At 36.9% G+C, this 10,739-nt stretch overlaps 1 protein-coding gene across 2 annotated transcripts in view; it reads left to right on the forward strand.

The window, feature by feature from the left end:
- SPOPL (speckle-type POZ protein-like) overlaps positions 1-10,739 on the forward strand; it is a 54,270-nt gene that overhangs the window by 14,817 nt on the left and 28,714 nt on the right. For both annotated transcript variants that reach the window (XM_006894448.1, XM_006894449.1), the window contains exons 3-4: positions 1-153; positions 1,932-2,059. In XM_006894448.1, the coding sequence (XP_006894510.1) occupies positions 1-153; positions 1,932-2,059 (281 nt within the window). The remainder of the gene's footprint in view (positions 154-1,931; positions 2,060-10,739) is intronic.

Genomic DNA, 10,739 nt, shown 5'->3' on the forward strand with positions numbered 1-10,739 from the left:
GGTGCCTGAGGGTAAACCCAAAGGGATTAGATGATGAAAGTAAAGACTACTTGTCCTTATATTTGCTTTTAGTCAGCTGCCCAAAAAGTGAAGTTCGAGCAAAATTCAAATTTTCCCTTCTGAATGCTAAAAGGGAAGAAACAAAAGCAATGGGTAAGTGATTTGCAAACTGAGTGAAGAAGTCTCTGTGTAACTATGTTATGTGACTTCTGCACTTTAACCAAGAAAATCAGTGAATATTTTTCCCCATGAAAATTTGCATAATGTAAAAAATTTAATTTGGGCAATATTTAATTCATTTTAAATGCGAACATAGATTTCACTTTATTAGTTGTGTTAATAATTCTTGGACTCCACAAGACTTGTAAAAATATAATGAAAATAATAAACCCCTTCATGCCCTAAAATGATATATTACTTAAGAAAAATAACTGCTGCTAGGGCAAGGTGCCTAGTTCAATGCTTGGCTTATAGGTGTCCAGAAGTATTTCTCTTCTTTGCTATTTTTGTCAGGTAATACAATCCAAATAGTTATGTGAAAGGAGATAGACCATCCAGCCATTTTGTTAATATAAATTTTCTTGAGCAGTGGACTAAGTAAGGAAAAACAGTCAGCTTCTCTTGCTCATACTTATTGCCAGTTACATCAGGACTGACGCTCTTTGGGTGTCTGAGGCATAGGAAGAGATTAGCCATCATTTTCCCAAAGAGCCACTGGTGGATTTGAGCCACAGAGAGACTCAGCCTTTGAGATAGCAGCACCATTACCTACAGGATATGCTATCAGATCTCCCTTGTCTTAGTCACAAGCCTGTTGAGTCCAAGATTCACATCATGTACGTGATAATATATATCGTGTATGCTCACTAAAATTATGTTAATTGGGACTTAATAGGAGTGCCCTGTAAGAAGTATAGAGTGTGGATAATAAAAAAGTAGTATAAATTGCCACTTCAGTTTTGCTTATGTTCTGGAAGTAAGTAACAAGTTATTTTTTTATCATAGCCTCCTTTATACACACATTTTGAAAATAATATACTTTATTGCCAAAGTAATACATATTTTCACATTGTCTCACATTTAAGATAATAAAATGCTTCATACTTAGACTTATTATTCTGTCTACTTCCATTTTATGATAATAAAAATGGATACTTTTTGTAGATTATTTAACTTGTTTCAGAATTACAGTTAAAGTGCTGATATGTCAATTATGTCTGATAGTAACATTATGGAACCTGTCCCTGTTCAGAATATAGTTATTCAGCATATTGAATATTTGTAGCGTTTAGTTATTTAAAAAAATCTTTTATGAAGTTAAACTAAAAGTATAATTTGTATTTTTGTAAAAAAAAAATAAAATCTGGGGAATTATATCTAAAGATGTAAGAGGGGACTGATTTTTAAGTTTTTCATCATGTAGTTGGCTTTTCTGTATTATTGAAACTTAAGTCAGGGGTACGTTTGGGTATCTCAGGAAAACCTAAAGGATACGTTAGTAATTTCAACCATTCATTTTAAAACTAGAAGAAGGAAATGAGAGAGTGTTAACAGAGTTCTCATGATAAGATGATGGCCAAGTTTACCTGTGCCAGTATTTTTTATCACATCTCCAGGACCTGTGTTGTTTAGAAAGATTTCTCCCCTTTCCATGAGATTTAGTGTGACTTTTTGTCTCCTTAAAGATCTAGAAATCTGAAATCAAGCTCATTGATGATGGCCAAAAATTGAGTAGCAACATGAAGATCTGGTTCTGTCTGACTTAATACTTACAGATGACTTTTCATCTATGAACATGCATATCTATAATATTTGGATTAGTAATGTTGTGTTGATCAAGTCTTACTTTTGGCATTTTATGCAATTGTATAAACCTTAAGAATTTTTTTAAAATCATTGTTTTATTTAAGCATTTCCTCTTTTTCCACCAGAAAGCCAAAGAGCATATCGATTTGTGCAAGGGAAGGACTGGGGTTTTAAAAAATTCATTAGAAGGGATTTTTTGCTTGATGAAGCGAATGGTCTATTACCAGATGACAAGCTTACGTTATTTTGTGAGGTAGGTATGTTTTTCACTTAAGGAACTCCATGATTATGTTTTGTGTTTTAGCAAAAGAATACACGGGAATAATGTGGGATATACCTTGGAAATTATTGATAATATTGATAATGTTTCACTTGTAAATGCTTGACTAGAAAAAAATTACTAAATTGTATTTTACAACTCAATGTAATAGTCCAACTTGATATTCTCTCATTGCCATTTAATAGGGAGCTGACTCATAGCTGAACCTTTTTTGAGCTGCTGAGGCTGGATATTTAATGGTGAATTAATGGTGGGCTAGCAGTACAAGACCCTACAGATTAGACCTCCAGAGCTCTCTAGTAGCATATTATGGAAAGAATCCCATTATATCCATAAGTAATAATTGACTTGCACAGCTGTTGTCTATGGTCATGTCAATTCTAAATCACAGTTTATAGGGCAGAATTGAGCTGCCTCTAGATTATCTAGTCTGTAGTCACCATAAGAGAGCTGCCAGATCTTTTCTCCTTCAGAGCAGCTGGTAGGTTCAAACCACCAGCCTTTTTGGTGAGTAACCAGTGTGCTTGACCACTGTGTTACCAAGGCTTCTGCGATTAATACTTTATCTTAGATCCTTCATCCTTTTGAAAAGATTATTAGTATTTCTGTTTATGAAAATTTTTAGATTTCTTCTCTTCTGAATAGTATATTCTCAATATTTTGTCATTCATATTGATCATACTGAAAATTATCACTCAAAGTTTACTAATTTCATTTCACACTTGACCAGAAATGAAAAGTGCCTGAAAAAGATTGGAGAAACTTTATGTTCCTTCAAGCAATTGGATTTATTTAATAAAATACTATACTAATATTCTGAGAAAAAGAAGGTGTTCTAATAGTGTAGTGGTTAAATACTGCTCGACTGTTAACAAGTGAATTAACAGTTTAAATCCACTAGCCGCTTCAGAGGAAAATGTTGTAACATTCTACTTCATTAAAGAATACTGCTTGGGCAGTTTTCTCTGTCCTTTAGATGCAGGATGAGTTAGAATCTCTACAAGGGTGGAGTTTTGTTTTTTATTCTCATTAAATTCCCCACATTTGTAAACTGCACTTTGTATGCTGTCAAATTGATGAGATACATTGAATTGCAAAAAGTGTCATATTTTGGAAGCTAGACATTGTTGTTGCTTTTATGTACTGTTGAGTCACCTGGGACTCAAAGTGACTCTTTGTACATCCGCCCTAAACCCTACTGTCCTGTGCTAGTCTTATTGTCTCTGACACACCTACCCCAGTTACCTCAGTCACTGAATCAATCCATCTCATCAAGGGTCATCTTTTCTTGTGCTGACAGCATTGCCTTATTAAGTGCTTTTCACTTAAGATTTTCCCTAATTTGTAATTTTCGTTTGCTTTTGTCATGAATTTCATGGAATAGTATCATCTTTAAATTTTATAAAAATTCACTAGATATAATCAAAAGAATTGTATTGTCAATACAGTTTATAGAGAATATACTAATATGAAATGCTGAGAGCAGTGGATATAACTCACTGTTAAATTTTAGTAAGTTATTTTGTCTTATAGGTGTGATAATTTACTTAACCGCTACTTTAGGTAGCTTTAATCTCTTTATAGGAAATGTGTCAAAATTTTCTGGCAAGATTACAACTTAATTGTATGTCATTATTTTGTGTCAGAATAGTAATTGAAATATAGCCCTAGAGATTACATAGTGCAAATAGAATGCATCTTATTTTCACTTAGACAAGTTAAATGAACTGTATGATGGATTTGTTATGAATACAATTATTTGGCTGATAAAGTACATACAAGTATCTTGAATTGGACTTATTAAGTAATCTGTGAGGAGAAAAAGCTGGGTTTTTTTTGCCTGTGGACATGCATTCAAAGTAGTATTCTAAATACTATTTAAATGTTTCTAGTATCTTTAATTTAGAAACTCTATAAAGTCTAGGTTATATTAAATTTCAAAGAGAGAATTTTTAGGAACAGTGTAATTTAGAATTTAAAGGACTTTTATAAAAATTTATTTTATATAAGTTTGTATACAGAATTTGTATACATTGTGTTTCACACTTTATTCACCTTTTAGAGATTGTTTTTAGTCTGATTTAAAGAAAGTAATGTAGCAAAAGATTTTTGTGAATGAACCTCTTTAGAAAACATTCCTTTTTTAAAGACTTAAATAGAGTTTACGTATATTTTTCTTAATGTGTATTATTGGAACCTAGACAACTAAGGATAAAGGCTGAAATTAAGTTGAAAAGAATTTAAAATATATTTTCAAAGTATGCTTAGTATCCTTATGATAGATTGCACATGCTAGTAGCCCCTAGTAAGAGACAAATAATTTTTTGAAGTTGAGGTTGATCAGTTTACATTTGGAATCCTTAAACATTCCTTTTCTTACTGCTTTAGTCATTTTTAATTTGGGCACCATATTTAGCATAGTTGGGCAAAAAGTACTTTTAACAAAAACCCCTCATGCCCTCCATCGTTTCTTCTGCCACTCTCATAGATGCCCTTCCTTCTGCAGCGCCTCCTGCACTGCTTGCAGAAGAGGAGGAAGCGTTGCACTGAACCTACCTAAAGAACTGCCTCCTCCCCCTCCCCTGCAAGTGGTGCTGTAGACAGGTAAGGCAGTTTGGTCCTACCCTTCCTGGACAAGACTTAGCTGCACCTTGCAAGTTCTGTATTGTTTCAGATGGCCAGAGCAAAACAGATTTCTAGCAATGTAAACTCCTCTGCACTGTCTTTTCACACAGTGAAGGAGAGAATAAGAGTTGAGTGAAAAGTAAGAAAAAAATCAGATTAATTTCTCTTTTGATATCTAGGATGAATTAATAACCTAATAATGTTTACTATCATAATTACTCTAGTAATAAAGAGCTCTCATCATTTACTCCCTAAGGAGTTGGGCTGCTAACCCAAAGGCTGCACCTCTCTGAAAGTCTCAATCCACCAGCATCTCCACTGGAGAAAGATAGGTGGCTTCCTGTTTAATTTACAGTAGCCTCAGAAACCCAGCTATGAGTCTGTTCCATGGTGGCAGTGAGTTGGGAGAGTTAACAATCTGCCTACACATAGAATTTTATGCTACATAGAAACAGTATACATACACAGATAAACTGTAGGTTGGATATTTTTGGTAAAGTTAAAGAAGTTAGTTCATTAAGGAATTTACTCCATCCCATTTTTCTTCTACTTGAACTAACCTTTTTACTTTAAAATATTTGTGATTGTGGATGATGCTTTTAAAAAGTCCTTTCTTGGTAAAATAAAAAGGTGATAACCCTCTTCCTGCTGTGAAATTTAAAAAAAAATCTGGAACCCACTGTTGGACAAAAGAATCAAGTTGAACTGTTAAAAACAAAAGAATCAAGTTGAACTGTTAAAAATTCCTCACTTTGCTCACTTAGTGTGGCAGGTAGGGTGGGAACAGGTTATGTAGCAGATTAGAATTTAAAAATTATAATACTATACAGTTTGGGGAATTTCCAACTTTCAGAACTAGCTTGAATTCAAATTATTAAAAATGAGAAAGTTAGTTCCACACTGGAGAAAACAGTTTAAAAAAAATTATGAAAGTAACCTCAGGAAGGATTGTCGGACTTCTTTTGGAATTTTTCGTTCAAGGTTCATTCAAGCAAAATGTTGGTTACCTTTATTTAACTACATAGTAGAGAAATGAATTTCTGACCTTAATGTGAAACACTTTTTCTTAATTGGGTCAGAAAAAATAATCTCCAGAATTTAGTATATATTTATTTTTAATGAGATCATTAATTTTTACTATAAATAGTCCTTTGCATATTTGACATGTTATTGTTGATTGTCATCGAGTCGAGCATGACTCATAGTGACCCTATGAACAAAAGACCTGAAGTCTTTCTATAACTATCATTTCTTTAAGTTCCTAGAGTTTCCAGAGGCATGTTGTTTAGGAAGGGGATGCAACTCCTTCTTCCATTTTATTTCCTTCATTTTTCATGTACAGTATACTTTGTGACAATTTCGGTCATGCATATTGTTGTTATTATGTACTGTCGAGTCTCCTGTGACCCATAGCAACCCTCTGTACAGCAGCTCTGAATATTGCCCTGTCCCTCCAAGCTTATGAGCATGATGTCCTTCTCCAAGGATCAGTCCCTCCTGTCCACATGCCCAAAGTGTCTCAGATGGAGCTTCAGAATTCTACCTTCCAAGGAGATACTTGGTTTCACCCTCTCCCAGACAGACTTACTTGTTTTCTTGCCAGTACGTGCTCCAGCACCACAATTGAAAGGCATCGATTCTTCTTCTGTCATCCATAGTCATTGTCCAGCTAGCTGATGCATAGCAAGTAGTTGTGTAGATCACTGCCTGGATTAGGCACACCTTAGTTTCTAGACTGACATCATTGCTTTTCAGCACTCTGGAGAGGTTCATGACAGCAGATTTTCCCAATTCATTTCCTCTTTTGATTTCTTCACTGCTGGTATTAAGAGTATTGATTATGGAGCCAAGCAAGCTATAATTGTTAACAACCTCAATCTCTTTTCCATCTGTCATGATGCTGCCAATTGTCCCAGTGCTGAGAATCTTTGTTTTCTTGATGGTAGGCTTTAATCCATATTGAAGACTACATCCTTGAGCACTTCAGGTCCTCTTGAGTTTCAGCAAACAGGGTTGTGTCATCTGCATAACGTAGGTTGTTAATGAGTCTACTTCCAATCCTGATGCCACATTTCTCCTCATAAAGCCCTGCTTCCCAAATGACCTGTTCTACATATAGCTTGAGAAGGTATGGAGACAATGTGCATCCCTGATGCCCTCCGTTCCTGATTTTGAACCATGCAGCATTTCCCTGCTCTGTTCTGAGGACTCCTTCCTGGTCCAAGTATATCGGTTTCACATAAGCTCAGTCAGGTTTTGTTGTATTCTTGTTTTCCTCAAGGTTAGCCACAATTTGGTGTGATTCACACAGTCAAATGCTTTTGCATAGTCAATGAAACACGGAGAGACATTCCTCTGGTACTCTTTGCTTTCTGCCAAAATCCATCTGACATTGGCAGTAATATCTCTATAGAGTCACGACCTCTTCTAAATCCAGCTTTTATTTCTGATAGTTCTCTGTCAATGTACTGTCCAGTGTTTCTGGATGATCTTTAGAAGGATTTTGCTGGTGTGTGATATTAGTGATGTTGTTGTTGTTATTTTGTGTGTGTGTGTGTGTGTGTGTGTGTGTGTGTTTTGTTGTTATTGATTGCTGTCAATTCGAGGTTGACTCATAGCGACTCTATGAACAAAAGACCTAATGCCTTTCCACAGCTGTCTTTGTTTTTCCAAGTTCATAGAGTTTCCAGAGGCATGTGGTTTAGGAAGTGGATGCCACTTCTGCTTCCCAACCTGTTTTATAACTGGGAGCTCCACCAAACACTATCCACAATGGAAAACCATTCTGGTATTTGATATCCCCATGGCACAAGGTTCAGCAGCATAGCAAACCCAGGTACCTTGTATAGCATATTGACAAAGAGTGATGTGCAAAGTGGAAGAAGATTCCTCCAAGATACAACTAGTTATCTTGATAGATGAAACCACCAATGAGATATAACTAGTCTCATTTAGCAGTGGTTAAGTGTTGTCGAGTCAAATATGACTCAGAGTAAGCTTTGCACAAAAGATTTGAACTTTTTTCTATGATTAACATCTTTTCTGTACATTTATAAGAGAGTTTGTAGAGTTTCCAGAGGCACCTAGTTTAGGAAGTGGATGCCACTCCTACTTCCCAACATGACTCAATCTAGAAGTTCATCCAAGCACTGTACATAATGGGTAACAATTATGGTATTTGACATGACTATGAGATAATGTTCAGCATCACAGCAACTCCATATTGTTCAGTACAGCAAATAGACAAATGATTGTTGTGTCTTTTAAAGAATATTCTATTAAAACAGGATTTTAAATCCACGCCCTTGAGCAGGGTTCCCCCCTTACCCTTAGGCTAAGGTTCAAGGGCCACCCTCTTTTGAGGGGACAAGGAAGAGTAACACACACAACAAAAAGGACCCCAGAAACTTCCCTTGTCTGACCGCCATCGGGATGAAACCACCATTGAGACGATGGCCAGCCAGCCAGCTGTCTGGTTCCAGAGTGGAAGGAGACTTCCAAGTCTGCAGGCCCCTAGCTAACCCACAGACCCATCCCCTCATCAATGATTTTAAATCAGCTGTGGAAGTCAGCTGGCTGGCTGGCTATCAGCTCAAAGGTGGTTTCATCTGGATGGTGGTCAGGCAAGGGAAGTTTCTGAGGTTTTTTTTTGTGTGTGTGTTACTGTTCCTTGTCCCCCCTCAAAAGCAGGTGGCCCTTGAACCTTAGACTAAGGGTAAGGGTGGAGCCCTGCTTGAGGGCATGGATTTAAAATAGTTTTTAAAAAAATCGTTTATATTAGTGATACTGTTTGATAATCTCCACACTCTTTTGGGTCACCTTTTTGTGGAATGGGAGTAAATAATGAATCTCTTCCAGTCAGTTGGCCAATTAGTTGTCCTCCATATTTCTTGGCACAACTTGGTGAGGACGTCCAACGTAATATCTGTTTATTGAAATACTTCAATTGATATTCCTTCAGTTCTGGGGCTGTGAAATAGGAAATGTTAATTTTTGTGTGGGGGATAAATTTTTTTACTGTATATGTAGATGTCAGTGAATGAAACCTTTGGATTTTAACTTCATATAAAAAGTTGTTGTTATTGATATATGCCATCAAGTCGCCTGCAACTCATAACGACCCTACATATAACAGCCCTAAACCTTGCTCCATCCTGTGCCTGTTTCCAGCACACCTACCCCCATTAACTCAGTCACTGTGAATCAGTCCATCTCATCGAAGGTATTCCTCTCCTGCAGTGTCCCTCCAGCCTCCCAAGCATGACATCTCTCTCCAAGGACTGGTCCCTCCTTGCAACATGTCCAAAGTATGTCAGATGAAGCGTCAGAATCTTTGCCTCCAGGATGAACTCTCCTAGCAGTCCATGGAATATGCAATACTCTTCTCCAACACCACAGCTCAAAGGCATTGATTCTCCTTCTGTCATTTCTAGTCATTGTCCAGCTTTCTGAAGCATAGCAAGTGATTGCAAAGACCATGGCCTGTATCAGGCACACCTTAGTCTCCAGACCAACATTGTTGTTCTTCAGTACTTTAGAGAGGTCTCTGACAGCAGACTTTCAAATTGCAATATGTCTTTTAATTTCCTGGCTGCTGGTGCTAAGAATGTTGACCATGGAGCCTAGCAAACTAAAGCGGTTAACAGTCTCACTCTCTTCATCTATCATGATTCCAATCAGCCCACTGGTGAGAATTTTTGTTTTCTTGATTGAGCTTCAATCCATATTGAAGACTGCGGGCGGTCCTTTACCTTCTGCAGTAAGCGCTTCAGATCCTCCTCAGTTTCAGCAAGCAAGGTTGTATTATCTGCTTAACACAGATTTTTGATGAGTCTTTCTCCTGTCCTGATGCCACATTTTTTTCTCGTAAAGCCCAGCCTCCCAAAAAATCTTCTCTGAATATAGATTGAAAAGGTATGGAGATAGGACACATCCCTGGCATATACCCTTCCCAATTTTGAACCATGCAGTGTTTCCTTTTCCTGTTCTGATAACTGCCTCCTAGCTGAAGTGTAGGTTTCACATTAAGTGTTCTGAGATTCCCATTCTTCTCAGAGTTAGCCACAGTTTGTTATGATCCACACAGTCAAATACCTTTGTATAATCAATAAAACACAGATAGACATTCCTCTGGTACTCCCTGATTTCACCAAAGATCCATCTAACATTAGCTACAATATCTAGTACCACGACCCCTTCTGAAACCAGCCTGCACTCCTGGTCGTTCTCTGTTGATGTGTTGTTCTAGTTGGTTTTGGATTATCTTCAGAATCTTGCTTGCATTTGATATTAATTATATTGTTTGATAATTTTCACACTCTGTCAGATCACCTTTCTTTGGAATGGGAACAAATAGAGATCTAGTCCGTTGGCCAAGTGGTTGTTTCTCCAGATTTCTTGGCACAACTTGGTGAGCACATCTAGGGCAGTGTCTCTTAGTTGAAATATGTCAGTTGGTATGCCATCAATTCTGGGGGCCTTGTTTTTTGCCAGTTCTTTCTTTCTTTATTTTTTTTTCTTTAAAAAAAATTATTAATTTCAATGAAAATTTACAGATACTTTGGATTTCCGTTCATTCATTGTTTTACTTTTCTCCCCTCCCAATCCTCCCCCCAGTATACTACCCTCTTCTAGAAGTAAAATTCTTTTATTGTTTTACAAACCCTCCCCCCAGATCCACTCCACTATACAGCCTTCGCTCTGGACTCCTGTCATGACAAAAATACCTAATAATTTTCCCTCTTAAATAGTTTTCTCCCTCATCTGTTTCAATGCAATATACATTATTGAACCCATCCTTCTTAGACTCCTCCCAACCCCAAGGTCAGTCCTGCTTTACAACAGTGGCACCATGCAGCATTTGTCTTTTTTTTTTGTTTTTTTGGGTTTTCATTCATTCATTGTTGCACTGTTTTCTCCACTCTCGTCCCCAGTTCGTTCTTCTTCCCGCCCCCCCCCGTCTGTTTTAATTGTCCAATTGCCACAGTGCTTGTCAAAGCCAGTTCTGATTCATCTCCTTTGTCATTGT

The sequence above is a fragment of the Elephantulus edwardii genome, unplaced genomic scaffold (assembly GCF_000299155.1).
Source record: "Elephantulus edwardii isolate Elephantulus edwardi_28Jun2011 unplaced genomic scaffold, EleEdw1.0 scaffold00143, whole genome shotgun sequence".
Lineage (NCBI taxonomy): Eukaryota > Metazoa > Chordata > Mammalia > Macroscelidea > Macroscelididae > Elephantulus > Elephantulus edwardii.